The sequence below is a fragment of the Sesamum indicum genome, linkage group LG6 (assembly GCF_026168435.1).
Source record: "Sesamum indicum cultivar Baizhima isolate 11 linkage group LG6, ASM2616843v1, whole genome shotgun sequence".
Lineage (NCBI taxonomy): Eukaryota > Viridiplantae > Streptophyta > Magnoliopsida > Lamiales > Pedaliaceae > Sesamum > Sesamum indicum.
In genome coordinates this window covers 3,270,745-3,290,034 of record NC_142662.1, presented here as the reverse complement: position 1 = coordinate 3,290,034, position 19,290 = coordinate 3,270,745, and the positions used below count along the sequence as shown (strand labels likewise).

Sequence of the window (19,290 nt, the reverse complement as noted above, 5' to 3'; positions counted from 1 at the left end):
ATATCTATATAGTTCGTTGTATTTTTTAAATTAATACAATTTTAATATTATAAATTTTTTTAATTTTATTATGTTGTTAAAAATTAATTAAATATAATTAATTTATAAAAGATAAACTAAACGAAAATAAATTAAAAAAGGGGCATAGTGAATGCCATCCACGAGACCCTCTTTTTTTAAAATAAAAATATTTTTTAAATCGTAATCCGCAACTCGACATAAATTTGTTATATAATCTTTAATTAACCCGAAAGATGAACCACTCCCTAGAAATGAGAACTTGGGCTTGGTTGAATCTTGATCCGTGGTCCAGTTTGATAACAAAACCAACGTAGTCAATCCTAAATTGCAACCCTAAATTGGCAATCCTTGTGTAAATTTTCTTAGACCCCACCGACTCGTTTCCTGCTGTGAATGGACTCGTTTGAAAAGGTCTCGAAAATAAGCAGAGGAGCAGCGAAGGGGTTTTCTTTGGTTAGGGAATGAATGATGATCAGCGATTGACGTATTACTCCGCCCACCCGCCGGAAAGTTCCAGTATCCAGCTAGCGCGGACTCAGCGCCAACCCGCGGATTTGCTTTTTCTTCTCTCGCTTTCCAGCATTGTTTTATTCCGCAACCGTTTCGATCTCTCTACGCCGATTCACTGTTCCTCCCAGATCAACTCTCGTCATACCGTGGGTTATGGAACGTAGGCTTGCTTCCCCGTCCGAATCCGGCAGTTCCGGCTGCGAAATCTCTTTTAAGGCGAAGCATTGAAGGTTAATTTTGTTTGATTGTCCTTGAAAATCTCAAGTATTTCGGAGTGGCTTAGGATAGCTCTGCATTTTAATGGCCAATCGACAGCAATCTTCTTCGGGCTATTCCTCTTCTGCTACACCTTCTAATTTAGACCCAAAATTGGGAGCTCCTTCTTTCCCTTCACCCTCGTCATCTTCGCCATCAAGACCAAGATTTCCTCCTCCACCAGTAATACAATCAAATCAGATACCCTCACCCTCAATAAAAACTCCTAATTTACCATCACCAGCGAATGGGATCCGAGCTGGAAGCCCTGTTCCTCATATGAGCACTCCCCCTGGCCCTCCTGTGTTTTCATCACCGCTCCAACCAGCTGCTGTCCCATTTAGAACTTCTCCTGCAACTCCTCAGCCCGTTGCTTATTCCTCCGGTTCCTCGTTACCCACATCGTCACCGCCTCCCCGTTTTTCGAATGGATCGGTTGAATTGCACAATCAAACTTCTGATGTTACCGTGGAGCATGATGTGGAGTCTCCAAATATTCTATTCTCAGCTCACAAGGTACATTCTGTTTCCATCCAAATATGCACTAATTACCCCTTCTTTTCTGCAAGTTAGAAGTATTCTAACGGTCTGCAAAAAATTGAAAAACATTTTAAAGAGTTGTCATATATATATTTGATGAACTGGATTTGTTGAATCACTCTGAGAAGTTACCCTTCAGAGGAAACTTCTTTAGCAGTGGAGATATTATCCAAACCAGATCAATTTATAGTAAATCTGATTACTTCTCTGTTATGATGCATATGTTGACTGGGGACTCTTTCTTTGAATTTGAAGGTCACTCTATACTGTTGCTTCTCTAGTTATTTATGTTCAATAATATTATTTGCAGTTGTCTCTTTATTGCTTTATTTCAGGTGTTGAAACAAAAGAAGCTAGCTAGTACACCAAGTTTAGGGTTTGGGGTATTAGTTTCTCCTGGCCAGGATGTTTCACCAGGTCCCCAGATTATTCAACGTGATCCACATCGCTGCCAAAATTGTGGAGCTTATGCCAATCTGTACTGCAAGATTTTACTTGGTTCTGGTCAGTGGCAATGTGTAATATGCAGAAATTTGAATGGAAGTGAAGGAGAATACATAGCCCCAAGCAAAGAAGAGCTCCGGAATCTGCCTGAACTATCATCGCCGCTGGTCGATTATGTCCAGACTGGCAACAAAAGACCTGGTTTTCTTCCTGTGTCTGAATCTAGAATATCAGCACTAGTTGTTCTGGTAATAGATGAGTGCTTAGACGAACAACACTTACAGCATTTACAGAGTTCCTTGCATGCTTTTGTAGATTCCTTGCCCCCAACAACTAGACTTGGAATTGTGCTTTACGGCCGCACAGTTTCGGTTTATGATTTCTCTGAAGAATCAACAGCATCTGCTGATGTACTCTCCGGTGACAAATCACCAAGTGAAGATGCCTTAAGAGCATTGATCTATGGAACTGGGATATATTTGTCACCAATTCATGCATCTCTTCCAATAGCACATGCAATCTTGTCATCTTTGAGGGCATATAAACTCAATTTGCCTGAAGTTTCCAGAGACCGTTGCTTAGGTACTGCAGTGGAAGTTGCCCTGGCAATAATTCAGGGGCCATCAGCTGAAATGTCAAGAGGGGTTGTTAAAAGAGCTGGTGGAAATAGCAGGATAATCGTGTGTGCTGGTGGACCATGCACATTTGGCCCTGGTTCAGTTCCTCATTCTCTTGCTCATCCTAACTATCCACATCTGGAGAAGGCAGCATTAAAATGGATGGAGAATCTAGGTCGTGAAGCTCATCGTCGAAATACAGTGGTTGATATACTTTGTGCAGGGACATGCCCTGCACGTGTTCCTGTGTTGCAGCCCCTAGCAAAATCTTCTGGAGGTGTTCTAATTCTCCATGATGACTTCGGCGAAGCATTCGGTGTGAATTTGCAGAGAGCATCCACAAGGGCTGCAGGTTCCCATGGTTTATTGGAAATCCGATGTTCAGATAATATTCTTGTTAGTCAAGTGATAGGACCTGGCGAGGCGGCCCATACTGATAGCCATGAATCTTTTAAGAGCAATAGTGCTCTTGCTATACAGATGCTGAGTGTTGAAGAAACACAAAGTTTTGCACTATTCATGGAGCCTCGTGGAGATATCAAGAGTGATTTTGTGTACTTCCAATTTGCTATTCAGTATTCAAATACTTATCAAGCTGATATTGCAAGAGTGATTACTGTTAGGCTGCCTACTGTGGATAGTATTTCAACTTATCTGGACAGTGTTCAGGATGAGGTGGCTGCTGTTCTTATTGGCAAAAGGACTCTTTTGCGAGCCAAGAATTTCAGTGATGCTATTGATATGCAAGTAACCCTTGACGAGAGAATTAAAGATGTTGCCCGTAAGTTTGGTTCCCAGGTTCCAAAGTCAAAGTTTTATCGGTACCCCAAAGAGCTCACGTTATTGCCTGAACTCTTATTCCATCTTAGAAGAGGCCCACTCCTGGGAAATATACTTGGTCATGAAGATGAGAGGTCTGTTTTGCGGTCTTTATTCCTCAATGCATCCTTTGATCTATCCCTTCGTATGCTGGCACCTCGCTGTCTCATGCATCGAGAAGGTGGGACTTTTGAGGAACTACCAGCTTATGACCTTGCTATGCAGCCTGATGCTGCAGTTGTTCTTGATCATGGGACTGATGTCTTCATTTGGCTGGTATGGGATTGCATAACTTCTTATTTATTTATGAAAATTTCATTTGGAGGATATACTAATTAACTCAACTCAACTAATTCTTATCTCACAAGTGCTTCGGTTCTAATTTGCAGAAAGTTATAATTGTTTTCACCTTTTCTATTTTCATTTTGTTTAGTTTGCTTGCTGACATAGTCTTTGTTTTAATATGCTCTTCCATGTGGCCTTCGTATTCTGTGATTCCATTATTAAACAGGTGAACTTGGGTAAAGTTCTAACTGCTTATACTTTGATGAATGATAAGAACAGAATTTATTCGAGAATAGGATTCAAGCATTCTTACCCTGATGAATACCTCTGACCTAGACCTACATTTATGTGGTATCTTGGTGATTTCCCTACTTGACACGGGCACAAATTACAACAAACTGGTCTTACTTTAACACCCATATCATCCTCACCTGGCCCTTTTTCCTGGTTCCAGCTTTAAAGTCATAAAATTTCTGTAGAATATCTTCATTTTTAAACATAATTTCCACCTACATTTGTGTCCTATCTCGATGATGCTAGTAAGTTCTCTTGGCAGTGAGCTTATACTTTGTTAGCATTGAGACAACTTCACTTATATTAATAGCCATGTCTGGTTTCACCCTCGTTGTTACCTGGCAAATGACATATTAACAGACTATTTTGTCATGCTGTTGTGTTAATCCTTTTTGGGAATTTTACTCTCGGAATACTGGACTGGTCGTGTACCTTTTTGTTGTTTGCTAAGACTATCTTGCAGTACATCTTGGTAATAGTTTCATTATTTTTGTTAAATATGACAAATGATATTACAAATACTTAAGGGCTTAATCTATATCTAGAGGATGTGTTATAGAAAGAAAGAAATGCCACAGAGGATATTGCATTACCTGATTGCCCAGGAAGGATCATTGAACAGTGTCGCCCCTGAGGTCATAGAGTATTGTAAGAGGCCCTTCTTGCATAATAAGAGAAATTGTTGCAATTTAGAGAGACTATTTGAAATAAATCTAATCTTCATGCACTTCACCTCACCACTTAAAGTTATTTATGATTCCAAAATTGATCCTCCAAGACACAGAGTTTCATGTTTTTTCTTTGTTTTCTTTTCCGGACTCAATTATAACAATATTTTCTTTCTACTTTCAGCATATTGATAGATTTCATTGTTATGGAGCAAAATTGGTTGCAGATGTACCTAACCAACTAGGAAATCTTGGTGATTTCATTTATTGAAGCATGGGAAATGTTGAGGTTTCATTGATTTGATTCTTTTTCTTAAAAGAGGTGAAAAGTGTAGGTCAAATGGTAGGACTAAGTATGAGCTTCTTCTCTACATCCAGCACGGCTAGTTGGGATTAACTTATGGGACTTTGTGCTGCTTTTGGGAAAGTAGTGCCTCATCATTTATTAATTACTGGTGTTATGATCACGTAAAATGAAACTTGGAGATTGCAAAGTAGGTTTAATTCATCTTTTTTGTGTTGCCATTTTGGTGGACATTTTTTTCTTGTTCTTGACTGGAGGAGAGGAGAGGATGAATGAGGCATGAGAAGTGGAAGAAATACGAGACTGATCTTGCCTTATCCAAGGAGATTGTTTCAGTGCTTAGATCATTTGTATCTATTAGCATCTTTTATGTAATCCTCGTCCATTTTTGTTTTTTTGTTATTCAGGGTGCTGAACTTGCTGCACAGGAAGGAAAAAGTGCAGCTGCTTTAGCAGCTTGTAGGACATTGGCTGAAGAGCTCACTGAGTTGCGTTTTCCAGCTCCTAGGATTCTTGCATTTAAGGTATAGCAAGTTCAGCTTTCCTGGAACGAAGAATCCTTTCCATGAACCTCGATATTTGGTATGAGATATAATTCTGCTTCTGGTTTGTGACAGGAGGGGAGCTCCCAGGCTCGATATTTTGTGTCTCGCTTGATACCTGCACATAAAGATCCGCCTTATGAACAGGTATGTTTGCAATTTACTTTTGTCTTGCTTCTTGTTTTCTCTGTACTTGTGTATGCTTGTTATTTCCTAGATGTTAATTATAGGATTTGAAATCTGTTGCACCCACAGCAAAGAAATCATCATCATATATTGTCTGTCTGCAGGAGGCAAGATTTCCTCAGCTTCGAACTTTGACTGCAGATCAGCGAATAAAGCTGAAAAGTAGTTTTATTCACTTCGATGAACCTAGCTTCTGTGAGTGGATGCGGAGTCTGAAAGTATTACCACCAGAGCCAAGCTGAGAGAGTTGTTACATCGTTTTATGGGTAGGTGTCCCCTATGCTTGAGGCTTATGAGTTGCATAACCATGCTTGTTGGATCTGCACGTCCGTTGTTATGCCAGTAAATTCATGTGACTCTGTTTCCCTGCTCTCAGTGCGTGCTTGCTTGCTAAGGGGATGCCATTCTCTCATCTCATATACTTATTCTGCCAATTTGTTCTGTTGTACTTAGAACTTCATACCTGATGCTTCTCATTCATGTTTTCATGCCATTATACGGAATGCTGAAAGGACGAGCTCAGTAATAAAAGAGTTACATTCATGCTATTTCTATGCGGTTTTAAGTAGTCCAGGTGGTTATAAATGTGAATATGACCTCTGACCGACTTGGATGAGAACTAGTCTGGGAAGACTTGGAACTACAACTTTAGGGGGCAATCGCCAGCTTAGTTTTCCGTAGATTACTCAAGAAGCTGCCAACAATAGACCTTAACTTTTACATTTTCGTTAGTAAAATTCTTTACTTGATACCTAAACGTTTTTGTACTCATATTTTTCTAAAGGGATAATTGCTTCGTGCTCCACCTCGAGATTCTGTGCAGTTGTGTACTCTTACGGTTGGAAAATTATATTTTGTATTCATGAACAAATAGATTTATTTGATAGTAAAATTTATGAAATTTGTTGGTAGTCAAAAAGTTGACTCATATTAATTTATTGCAAATCAAATAATTTTTTTGTGCTCAAATTAATGCACTTTGGTCCAAAAAAATTGTTTGACCAATAATAAATTTGCAAGTCAATCTAGAGTAAATATGAATTTTTATTCAACTTTTTGGTTGTGAACTAGTACGGGCAAGGGAAATCCGACTGTTTAATTAAAACAAAGCATTGCGATGGTCCTTGTGGATGCTCACGCAATGTGATTTCTGCCCAGTGCTCTAAATGTCAATGAAGAAACCTAGTAGGCCACTGTCCTACCATCATTGATAGGGCAGAAATTTGAATGATGCGTCGTCGGCTTGTGCTATGCGATCCGTCGAGTTATCATGAATCATTGCAGGAACGAGCACAGTCTGTGTCGACTTTTTATCTAATAAATGCATCCCTTTCAGTAGTCGGGGTACGTTGCACATATTAGCCCCTGTCTCCCTCCCTCAACCCCCCCCCCCCCCCCCCCTCCACCAACTAGATGCCCCATATTTATGTATACTTATCTTCCCCTCTACTTAAACATAAATATATGTATGTATATATATATATTGCTTTATGTAAAATAACAATGAATTTGTATAAATAGATAGTTAAATCTGAACCATACATTTTGATCAAAGAAAATATAGACCATATATTTATTAGGTTAAATCTGAACCTTTGGATTAATTTCATAAAATTGGACCTTTAATTTATAATACTAAAATATAGACCATTGATTTATATCAAGTAATATTTAAAGGTCGATAAAAATAGGAGTATTTTTGTTATTTTATATGTTAAAAATGAAAAATTTCGGGTATAACAGGCGCGTGTACAACAAATCCAATTTTGAAGAGTTTCTTTGCTACATTTATTTTTCCACAAGGGTGTTTTTGCCTTTTTATTAACACAATGGGTTTCTTAAATATTAAATTTATCACAGGGGGTGCATTTAACCCCCAAATATATCTAAAGAAAAAAGTTTAAAAATTTTCAAATTAAATACTATTCAATTAAACATAATAAGAATTCCAAAAAAAAAAAACAAAATTAACAAGGAAGAAGATAGAAATAAACCCAACAATTTATAAAATGAATACAAGCATTATATAAGATCTAACAATTTATTTATCATACTTTATAAAAAAAATATATTAAGTCCAATTAATAATTAACAAATAATTTTACTATATACAAAAAATGTAAATTAATATCCCATCAATCCCCTTTTTTCTTCACTCCCCCACAAAACCGCCCTTTCCATCTTCTACCCCCGTTAAAATTAAATCAAGTCCACGTTAAATGGACTTTAATTAAATTTGGTTTATTTGTAAGTCCAATATTAAAAGCCCTTTAATCCAATTAAGAGATCCGAACATCTTCATCTCTCCATCAGTTTATGAATCCAATTCATAAATCGGACCAAGCCCAACAAAATTAATCTAGTTAATTTTAGTGACTAACTTAAAATTATGATTAATTCAATTAATTAAATTTCAAGTCATTCATCCAATGAATTGGTCTAAATAAATAATCCAATCATTTATTCTGTCCAAAAATTAATTTTGTCCAATTAAATTGATTCGACTCGTGTAAAATTAATTTCAAATTGATTCCATCCCGTTATAGTGGTAGGGTGTGATTCTTTAAGTTCACTTTCAACTAGATTTAGGTGTGTTTCCAACACGATTAATTAAATTAAATTTAATTAATTATTTTTTATTATCTCATAACCAAAAAGAGCCCGTTACCATGGGTGACTGTCTAGCAACAGTCAATAACACTAGAGATTAGGTGAATATAGATGAACATTTAGGCAACCAAATTCATACGAGTAAGGTTCTTCCTTCAACCGTCCCTCGGCCTTAGTCTAGGACATGGAATTGGATGTCGGTTCCCATTTTGGATTAGGCATCTATACTTAATAACTCGAGAGACTACTCGTTTACCCTACTAAATTATCACGGGAAAACCTATCCCACTTATTCAGTCATTGTGGCCATAGATTTTCAAAAAAATGTGTCACAAAGTGTATAGGAGATGCTATTGTCACGATACTGATAGGGGACGGATTCTTTCTTGAAACACACCGTCCTCACTACACATTCTGACTGCAGTAGATAAGGCTTATAACGTCTGTATCTTTCGACGCAGACATTGGTCGCCAGATCTAAGTTGCAGCCATCATATGCATGTGACTGCCATAGTTCCTCAAGTCCGAAGACTAATCTCGTACTACCGGAGTCGAGAATCTCAATCATACTCACCAAGCTTTAGGAGACTTCCATATGTAGATTTTCGCAAGTTAGCTCAGTCAGTCGACTACCTTGCGAACCAACCCATTAAATCTGCATAAACGACCTACATCTCCTGCCAACGAAACACGGTTGCAGTACTTAGTGCAAGTCTCTATAGGATACTCAATGCCTGTCTCGAGGTCTCGACTTAGAACATTTCAAACCAATTCTCAAGGGTTGGTTTCATGGCCGCCAACCAATATGCAGCCTAACCCCTTGGATTTATCCGTTTGGTCTATGGACTTTGTTGTGCAGTTAAGTAAATATTAACACAACAAAGAATCAAGCCATAGTTTGAATGTTACTTTTGTTCAAAATATAAATATTATATTACATCGAAGTTGTCAGAAATAGTTTTACAAAACCCCAATCCGATTGGTTTTCTGGTCACATATTCTAGCACGTCTGACGCCACAACTCCCCCACCAGCTCCACGCACAGTGTCTGACACCATCTACCTTATTCGCTCTCTTTTTTTTAAATGTAAGTTGAGTTGGCATGTTTTCATCGACTTTGATGGATTTCGACCGATTCATATTAGGTTTGACCACCTTGATTCTAATGATTGTTGAATATTGGGTTGGGTTAGTGGACTCGCGACTCAATATACATTCATATTTGATATAGAGTTTGAGTCTCCCAAATGCATGTCGGGAAAATGACCACTCTGGTATAAACTGTATTTGAGATAGAGTTTTTAGTCTTTCAATTATATATTGGGATATGGACTCTTTTTTGGGATAGTGTTGAATACACCTATAAATAGAGTATTAGTTGTAATCAAAGAAACTCAAAAACACAAGTTCGATAAAAATTAGTTGATCACAATACTCCCCCAAAATATGTTCTCTCCAAATAGTCTTTCTATTTTTTTCTCTACGTTCTTTCTTGGACCATCACCATAAACTCTTTGGATTTGAGGTGTATAAATTAATGGGTTACTCTAATAGTAATCTATCAACGCGAGCAAGGTATGTTCATGGTTTGCACAAAATTTGGAGCAAGATCCAACATGGGAGAATCTTGAAGACTTTCTTGGACCATCACCATAAACTCTTTGGATTTGAGGTGTATAAATTAATGGGTTACTCTAATAGTAATCTATCAACGCGAGCAAGGTATGTTCATGATTTGCACAAAATTTGGAGCAAGATCCAACATGGGAGAATCTTGAAGACGTTCATGGGATGATCTTCAAAACAATGAGAGAATTAATGTGTTTGTGATCCAATCAAGACATGGGCTCGTAGACGAGCTATATCCAAATACATGGATCAATATACTTCCACTGCTAAAATCCACATATGCGCCAATGCATTAATGATTAATTAGCATGCACATAATATATTATTTATCATATGCGTGATCGTTTATTTCCTAAATCACCCAATGTTATTTTCCAACAATGCTCATACCCAAACAGCCTCAGGTCCAGTTTACGATTTAATCGATCGAACTGGCGAGTCCAATCCGAATTTAAAAACATTGCTTGTGTCTCCTATTTGTATTTAGTTTGACAGATAACATGAGTGGAAGAGGCTTGAGTACAAAATATAGTTGCCAGCTTGCCACCATTGTACGATGGACTGGCAAAAAGCATAAAGACTTAATTCCTACAAATACATAGGGAAATATAAAGAAATTGGCCAAAAGAAAAGCAGAGATACTGATCGGAAGTTAAATGCATTCATCTTCCTTCCAATCCACTCCTAATTGTTAATCAGAAACGTTTCTCATGAGGAAACATTTGGATTAAGATGCAGTAGTTGTCATGTTAAGTGCCAGTAGTGATGCGTAAAAGCCATCTTTGATGTTGATTAGAGTTTCGTGCTTCCCTTTCTCAACTATGACTCCATTTTTCACCACAGCAATCACATCTGCTGCTTTGATTGTTGATAGCCTGTGAGCCACAATAACTGTAGTCCGGTTGACCATTGCTCGATCAAGCGCGTCTTGAACTATCCTTTCAGATTCAGCATCCAGCGCACTTGTTGCCTCATCCAGTAGGAGTATCTTGGGACTTTTCATGATGGCTCGTGCAATGGCCACACGTTGCTTCTGTCCACCGGACAATTGAACCCCTCGCTCTCCCACCACAGTGTCATAACCCTGCAAACGTTCTTGCAATGTTAATAACATTATCTAAGAAAAGTCTGAAGAAACTCAGTTGTTATATTTGACCTGATGCAATCCACTGATGAATTTGTGGGCATTAGCGAGCTCAGCTGCAGCTATTATTTCGGCCTCAGTTGCATTTCCTTCCTTCCCGTACGCAATGTTGGCACGGATTGTGTCATTAAACAGAACTGGTTCTTGGCTCACCAGTCCCATCTGCTGCCTCAGCCATTTCAATTGGAACTTGTGGATCTCAATTCCATCAAGTGTTACATGCCCTGAATCAGGATCATAAAACCTTTGCAACAAAGATATCACGGTTGATTTCCCACTTCCACTCTCTCCAACCAAAGCAACTGTCTGAATATCAGATGCATGCAACAACATTACAAGTCCACATAGAGAACAGTTTCTTCATGTGCCAAAGAAATCATTTGAGTAAATACAATACCTTGCCATGGTGGATTGTTAAGGAAAGATCCCGGAAGATCTGGATGTCAGGCCTAGTTGGATACCTGAAGCTCACGTGTTTTAGTTCAATTTCTCCCTTCAGACTTTCTAATTTCATGCCAGATTCATCACTTGGATTGATCTTAGATTCTCTGTCAAGAATGGCAAATATGGAAGCAGCCGCACTCTTAGCTTTGCTTGAATCTGGAGCAAACGAACTTGATTGAGAGATAGCTATTGCTGCCATAGTTAGAGCAAAGAAAACCTGCAAAATCCCTCAACTTTTGAGAAGCATTATCACCTAAATAAACCAGTGTTCTTGTCTGCATTCTTCACACAAGATCATATATTAGAGATAGGTGAACTGATTACTTACACGGAACACATCAGAAAATGTAATTTTTCCAGCTTCAACAAGTCGAGCCCCTGCGTAGAAGCTTGTGGCGTAGACCAGAAATAATAATGCAAAAGATAAACCAAAGCCTACCCCGCTAATCAATCCTTGTCTAATCCCGTTTCTCATAGGACCTTCACATTTCTTTTTGTACATTTCCATGACCTTCTCTTCTGCACAGAAGGAAGCGACTGTCCTTATACTCCCAACGGCATCATTAGCCACTTGACTTGCTTCCTCATACATCACCTGCATCCATTTAGTTGAATTCAAAAGCTGTTCAAGTTTAGTTGGAAAAGTATAGGAAGACAATGAGTTTTAGTCGAACCTTCGCATCCGCGCTGAACCCTTTCATGAACTTGATCTGTACATATCCATTCAATCCTATAAGAGGTATCATAGCAAGTATGATGAGAGCCAACTGCCAACTAGCTGCAAAAGCAATAGCCAGTCCAACAGTTGCTGAAGATAAATCTTGAACTATCTGTGCCAGTGCATCACCAACTAAGGCACGAACTGTGGCAGCATCAGCCGAGAGCCTTGCTCCAATCATCCCACTCGAGTGCTCAGGCTCATCAAACCAACCAACCTCCATGTTAACCACCTTCTCAAAGCACATTAATCTAATTCTCCTGATCAACTTCTGCCCTGCCACACCAAAAAGATATGTCCTTGCTGGATATGCAATTAATGACGCGCAACCGAGGACCACAAACATGAGTGCCCAAAATTTCGAATCCTTGCGTAATTTATGTGGTGTCTCAAAAAATGTTTTGATAACACTAGAAATTAAGATACCAAATATGGGCATTATTGCACCATTTGCAATGGCAGATATGGCTCCTGCCATCAGTACAGGTACCTCAGGTTTGTTGAGATAGGCAAGGCGACGAATAGGGACTTTTGGAGGTCTTCCAGTTGTTTTTGTGGAGGTCTCATCTGAATTTTCTACTGCAGATTCAGAGACATTAACTGTCACAGGTAGACCAAATGTGAGGGACAATGATCGATGACGACTGCTATTTCCTATTCCAGATGACCCTCGACTGATGGAACGCATGAATGACATTCTTTGACTTGACTGCTGGCCAGAATCCATGGTGACGTCTGATTTTTCTTTTCCGTCAACTTGTTCTGGGTCTCTATTTTCTTCTTGTAAGCGTATGAGCTGAGAATATGCACCCTCAGAGTCCTGGAGCAGTTCAAAATGTGTGCCTGCACATAGAAACTAGTCAATTCTCCTTTTTCCCCTACGAGAATTATGAGGTGGAGCCATACTTTTGTTGGCAAGTTGTATTATGTTCCTCATCTGGAGGAACTAATACCGATGGATTAAATTCAATATGAACTGTGCAAATGAAGCCAGATGAAGAATAGTCAATCATGCTAATGCGCTGTATAGTTCTCTATCTCAACAGAAATGCAGAAAGACTGAATACCTTGCTCAACAATCTTCCCTTGATGAATGACTGCAATCATATTGGCATTCTTAACTGTGCTCAAGCGGTGTGCAACAATTATAGTCGTTCTATTTACCATAATCCTGTCTAGTGCCTCTTGCACAATTCTCTCAGATTCTGCATCTAGTGCACTTGTGGCCTCATCCAATAGTAAAATTCTTGGGTCTTTCAGAATCGCTCTAGCTATGGCAACTCTTTGTTTCTGTCCACCGGAAAGCTGGGTTCCATGTTCACCAACCATTGTATCAAGTCCCTGTAGGAAATTCGGCATTAAATCTCAATTGCTTATTCATTTGCTTCTAAAATTAATACCAAAAGAAAGATGCAGCAGAATGTATGTTAGTCAATACATATGCTCATTGTTATCAATAAAGCATATGCAAATTCAGAGATGGGCTAAAAGAGGCATATAAATTCAACACTAAGAGAACCTGGGGCAGTTTATCAATGAACTTTGCAGCATTTGCCAGTTCTGCTGCTCGCCTGATTTCCTCAACAGTTGCACCATCCTTGCCGTATGCAATATTTTCCCTAATGCTTGCTGTAAAAAGCACCGGTTCTTGGCTGACAAGCCCAATTTTGGACCTAATCCACTTCAGTTGGAGCTCCTTGAGATTGATTCCATCAATTAGGACTTGACCATCTTGTGGATCATAAAATCTCTCTATCAAACTTATCACAGTTGATTTCCCACTCCCACTCTGTCCAACCAAAGCTGCAGTCATTCCACTGGAGACGAAGAGAGAGAAGCCTCTGAATATTTGCTCATTTGGTCGAGCTGGATAGCTAAAATGGACATCTCTGAATTCTATGTCACCACGAATATCTTCCAATATCTTCCCCCGTGTGTCGTATGCATCTATTTCAGGTTTCCTACTGATAGTTTCAAACATCTTGAAGGCTGCAGCCTGACCTGCAGCAAATGCAGTCATGCAAGGAGATGCCTGCCCCAGAGACCTATATGAAACAAGCAAAAGATATAAGCCATAAATGACATAGAAAAAGTCCAGAAATTTAATAAACCTATTCAAAACTTTCTAGAATAGCATACATGTTTTGAAGTTATAAGAGTTCAAAGAATCACTCACGTGGAACCTGTTAACACAGCAACAATCACATTGATCACTTCACCACCTGAATAACCCTTCTCCAAGATCAGCTTTGCACCAAACCAAATAGCCAAAGCATAACTGCAGAATACAATGAACATAACCGAGCCAAGCCCCAACCCACTTGCCCACCCTTCATGTACACCAGACTGGTAAGCCTTTACAAGGGACTTGTCATAGTCAGCCACAGCTTTCTTTTCACCTGTAAATGAGGCTACCTGCATAGATGACAAACCAATATAAATCTGCAAGGAAATATAAAGAGCTACGCTACATAGTCTATGTTTGGTTTTCCTCAATGTATGTACTAAATTCTCTGTGACACACCGTTCTGATGGAGCCAATTGTCTGTTCAACCACAGTTGCAGCCTTAGCATATGCATTTTGTCCGCGAGATGCCATCTTAGATAAGACTAGAGACATGACTCCACCAGATATCACAAGCAGAGGAATAGATGACAACATGACAAGGGTAAGAAGCCATCCTTTGATAAATGCAATCACGAATCCTCCCACAAATGTTGATACCAGCTGTATAAACTTTCCAACCTGCAGGAGGATACAAAAGCGCAAAATAATGAAATGAGAACGAATGATGTAATCTTACCTTAGACAATGTCAATGCAGGTTTCTATTGAAAGAGGGATTATTAGGTATCAAAAAGTAATGAGGAGCAACACCTTCTCACCCATGGCATCTTGAATTAGAACAGTGTCACCAGACATTCTTCCAACTACTTCTCCTGTATTAGTTTCCTTATCAAAAAATGCTACATCCTGTTGTAAAATTGTTCTCAAATAAAGACTCCTAATTCGTGCAGCCTGCCTTTCCCCAGTGATCATCCAGCACGAAACCTCTACAGGAAATCAAAAGTGTTTTCCTCATTTATTAGCACCTACAATTCAAATATTTTGTAGGATTTCCAGTTTCATCTAGGGTGTTTATGCGTACTTACGGAGAAATGCTGCTGCACCACAACCCATAGCCAAATACACAAACTTAAGAGCAACCTGCAGCGTGAACCGAATAAAGTGAGTAAAAGAACATTTAAGTTCAAGAGGAATGCATGTCAGATGAGTCAAGAATGCAAAAGAGAAAGGTCTGCAACTTATTACCGAACAAGGTGGACACTGAATCAAAAATATGAATATTTGAGCAATTTCATAAATACTCATGCAAACTGATCATAAAGAAGTCTGAAAGCTTTGGCTAACTAGGAGCTGGAGACTCCCCTTATCGTTACCTTTGAAACAACTGAAACGACATCCTTGCTCTGGTTCTGCCCGAAAGAATCAATCAGTTCCCCGAAAAGAATTGTCATAAGCGGCAGACACAATCCATTCCCAATGCCACCAATTGAACCAACAATCATCAAAATTTTGTCCATGGAATCAGCAAAAGTGAACAATTTGTAAAAGGGGACCGTGTTTGTGGCCTGCTTCTCCTCGGCCTTATGTGAGTCGTCTTTGCTTCCTTCCACGTCATAACGTCCCTTGACCTCTGCTTCCAAGGCATGAGTTCGAGATGTCGACGCCTCATCTCTTGCTGTACTATTGTCATCCAAACCGTTGTCTGCCGTCATTTCAACTGCTAGCTTGTTCAACTTCTGAGTTGTATAATCTATATCTACTCAGTCCTGGTTGCGGAATCCAAACAATACCTATTGCCACTGCTGGGAATGCTGTTGGTAGAAATATAGAATATCAAATCAAGACTGTCTAATCTCGTCATCAATCCAAACTTATCCTTCCCAGATATGACCAAAACAAGAATTGAAATAAAAAAGATAAAAACGGGAGAGATCAACAATATAACTAATTATGATATGATCTTTTCCTTTTCTGGAATTTTCCCATGCATCCACATCTGCAGACCCACTAAAAGGTGGTAATTATATGAAAGTGGAGAATTAAATATTGCCTTTAGTCACTTTGTACTCACGTTCTTCCAGACAAAAAAAGATAGAGAGCTCATACAAAATCTAACTCAAGACAGCAACCAAGTTTAGTCAGATAAAACCCACCACATTATTTGTTTGTACAACGTCAAAAGTAGAAGAAAGAAAGCCAGAAAAGAAGTTGAGGCAAGAATATCACCTGCTTCTGCTTGTAGTCAGTATATATCGAGGATGGATTGATTCCCCCTGAGCTTCTGAAACTAGTACTGCTTCAGAATCAAAAACTCTGAGCAAATCAGCAATGCAGAAACTAACTTTTGTTTCAACTCATATGTATAGGAGGACAAATTCTTGGTTGCAAATTTTCGTTGCGCCCAAGCTGAAAACAGTAGCTGCTTGATGAGCAAGCAGTGAATAGTCAAACCTTGAACATGGATCCTCAATGGGGAGTTCTCCCAAAGATGAAGAATTTTCCGAGATATTGTCAAATTACACCAACTCCCTTGTCATTTCTCTTTCCTTGGACCAAAAGAAACCATCAGATTTATTCTACTACAACTGTGAGGAACTCACCTGCCGCCACTATCTTTTTTCTTTTCCTCAAGTACGTAATCAAGATGTTTGAATATTGATATATTGTACAGTGGAACATGCATTATTCCACTCCATATGATGCAGGCATGGGAATACAATTCAAAAGTCAAACTTGATCTTGCGTAGCTCTCACGATTCACGTGTGCCTAACCTTAGCCCGTACGACTTATCAAATCGGGATCGGGGGCACCATACCGTGTCCATACTGCTCCTGCCAAATTACTTGTTGCATTCCCGGGCCGGAGTTGGGTTAAGTTAAGTGCCAAAAGGTTAAAAACATTAGGCTTAGAACTATTAATATTTAATGATTAACTTGATAAGTAAAAATATTAAATTACTATAATGATATAAATGTAATTATTAATTCTTATAAATATGACGAGGGAGGAATTGAAATTTACGAAAATACGTGTTCTAAAAGTATTGAAAAATCATTTCATCCATGATAAAATCTTGAGACTTGAGTAAAAAGTTACCAAATAAAGAAATGTATGACTTTTTTAACAACTCGTGTAATGAATAATAAAAATTGGGTACAAATAGTAAATTTCTTTCTATAGGTTCACATATTCTTTTGGACACTCTCTCTCTATAAAAACATAGAAAAATAATTTGAAGAAACTAAATTTAATTAACCTGATAAATAAATAAATTGTAAAATCTACAAAAGAAATAAGTTGGTCGAAAATCAAAATACATGTAACAGTTTAATCGAATTTGCTGAAACAGAAATAAGAATGGGGGTGGGAAATGAAGAAGAAACAGAGGTTGAGGAAGAGAAATCTCGGTCCACATTTAAACTCTTCATCCAACGGTTCTCATTTGAAGTCGCGTTTTCTGTTCTAAAAACTACGTTACCTTCTCCTCTTTTAGATCCTTGCCCCCAAGGATAAAAATCTGGGAATCTTGCTGCAATTTCATGGTAGTCCTCCCACGTAGCTTGTTCAGGGGATGCGTGCGACCATTGAATCAACACTTGAGGGACACCTACATTGTTCCTAGGGATCGGTCGTCTAGCAAGAATGGTTGCTGGATATATCTTGTACACCTCATCCCCAAATTCTGGCAACTCCAATGAAGGAAAATACTATAGCTCCTATCTTCTTTTTCAACAAAGAAACATGGAAGACTGGGTGTATTTTGGAGCCAGGGGGCAGCTCAAGTCTGTAGGCAACCTTTCTTATGCGTTCAGTTACTTTATAAGGGTCAAAATGTTTGGCAGACAACATAAGCCTCTTCTTCATTGTTACAGAAGTCTGCCTATAAGGCTGCAACTTCAAAAAAACTTCATCCCCTACTTCAAACTCCCGTTCGGTGCTCTTCTTGTCAGCTTAGTGTTTCATTCTCTGCTAAGCTAAATGAAGGTTCTCCTTCAGCAGCTGCAAAGTCTTGACTCTCTCTTGCATCAGCTCATCCACTCCAATGTGGTGACTTTGTAGATAGGGACCAATAGACTACTATTGAGGTTGATAACCATACAAAGATTGGAAAGGAGTGGTTTACAAGCTAGTGTGGAAGTTAGTGTTGAACCAAAACACAACTAACATAAGCTATTGAGCCCATTTCTTGGGTTTTTGGTGGCACATGCATCTGAGGTAGTTTTCTAAGCACTAGTTTACCATTCCTGTTTGACCATCACTTTGGGGGTGATAGGCTGAAGACATGTCTAAGGATACCCCACATAATGTGAATAACTCCTTCCAAAATCTAGTAGTAAACACCTTGTCTCTGTTTGTGACAATACTTACAGATAGGCCATGCAATTTGTAAATGTGATCAAAGAAGAGGTTAGCAATAGATGAGGCTGTGAAAGGGTGTTTGAGAGCCAAAAGTGAGAATATTTGGTTAATCTATCAATAATCACCAATATAGAATCTTTACCTTCAGAAATTGGGAGCCCTTCTATGAAATCCATTCAAATACAAGACCATGCTTGCTTTGGAATAGGCAATGGCAGCAGCAAGCCTAGATAAGGCTGGTTCTCATGCTTAGCCCTCTGGCATACCTCGCATTCTTTGACCCATGTTTGAATGTCATTCCTCACTTAGAGGAATACTATCAAATTTACTTGGCTAATCAAAGAACATTATGTCTTGAATTGTTCAGCCGTTGGTGTAAACCAAGACAATGGTACCCCCACAATACCTTCTCTAATATCTTTGCTTCTCACGATTGTGTCCATTTTAGCCCTAGACATCATCTTGGATTCATAAGTGTTTTCTATTTGAAGCAATCCGTTATCACACTTATATAGGTGATCTCCTATACTTTACTTGACTTAGTATAGGAATCTTTAAAAACTTATAGCTTGCCCTTTACCCTTTAGCTAACAGCACTAAACTTTCATAGGAACATGAAGGAGTAAAATTCCAAGTGCTTTCACAATCTTTATAACTTAGTTGTCCCATTGAACTAAGATCTTGGAATCTCCAATCAACAAGGTTGGGTTACCACTATAAAAATTTTATTATCGGATTTTAATCCCATTCCCCTCGACGAACCATTGAACTAAGATCTTGGAATCTCCAATCAACAATGTTAAGTTACCACTATAAAGATTTAATTGTCGGGT

At 38.7% G+C, this 19,290-nt stretch overlaps 2 protein-coding genes across 3 annotated transcripts; one reads left to right on the top strand and one right to left on the bottom strand.

The window, feature by feature from the left end:
* Nucleotides 1–283: 283 nt before the first annotated feature.
* LOC105165178 (Sec23/Sec24 protein transport family protein) lies at nt 284–6,033 on the top strand. Of its 2 annotated transcripts, none has more exons than XM_011084095.3 (5): nt 284–1,302; nt 1,662–3,482; nt 5,165–5,281; nt 5,375–5,446; nt 5,590–6,033. In XM_011084095.3, exons 1-5 carry the CDS (start codon nt 832–834, stop codon nt 5,725–5,727), a joined length of 2,619 nt encoding a protein of 872 aa, XP_011082397.1. In that variant the 5' UTR covers nt 284–831; the 3' UTR covers nt 5,728–6,033. The 2 variants fall into 2 exon arrangements, with proteins under 2 accessions (XP_011082397.1, XP_011082399.1); XM_011084097.3 differs by having other exon boundaries at nt 1,079–1,302; nt 1,637–3,482.
* Nucleotides 6,034–10,174: 4,141 nt separating this feature from the next.
* Nucleotides 10,175–16,703, bottom strand: LOC105165179 (ABC transporter B family member 11). Its single transcript, XM_011084098.3, has 13 exons — nt 16,324–16,703; nt 15,471–15,908; nt 15,183–15,237; nt 14,908–15,083; nt 14,555–14,776; nt 14,207–14,445; nt 13,550–14,075; nt 13,098–13,371; nt 11,987–12,873; nt 11,641–11,907; nt 11,266–11,529; nt 10,881–11,174; nt 10,175–10,808 (listed from the first exon to the last, which is right to left on the bottom strand). Exons 2-13 carry the CDS (start codon nt 15,807–15,809, stop codon nt 10,452–10,454), a joined length of 3,900 nt encoding a protein of 1,299 aa, XP_011082400.2. The 5' UTR covers nt 15,810–15,908; nt 16,324–16,703; the 3' UTR covers nt 10,175–10,451.
* Between the last annotated feature and the right edge of the window lie 2,587 nt (nt 16,704–19,290).

Bases quoted from the DNA above. Each gene is read 5' to 3' on its own strand.
- LOC105165179 (XM_011084098.3), bottom strand. From the start codon at position 15,809: ATGACGGCAGACAACGGTTTGGATGACAATAGTACAGCAAGAGATGAG. The intron at 15,238-15,470 runs GTAACGATAAGG...TTCACGCTGCAG, and splicing joins TCGTTTCAGTTGTTTCAAAG to GTTGCTCTTAAGTTTGTGTA. The intron at 11,530-11,640 runs GTAAGTAATCAG...GGGATTTTGCAG, and splicing joins CATTTTCTGATGTGTTCCGT to GTTTTCTTTGCTCTAACTAT.
- LOC105165178 (XM_011084095.3), top strand. From the start codon at position 832: ATGGCCAATCGACAGCAATCTTCTTCGGGCTATTCCTCTTCTGCTACA. The intron at 1,303-1,661 runs GTACATTCTGTT...GCTTTATTTCAG, and splicing joins TTCTATTCTCAGCTCACAAG to GTGTTGAAACAAAAGAAGCT. The intron at 5,447-5,589 runs GTATGTTTGCAA...GTCTGTCTGCAG, and splicing joins AAGATCCGCCTTATGAACAG to GAGGCAAGATTTCCTCAGCT.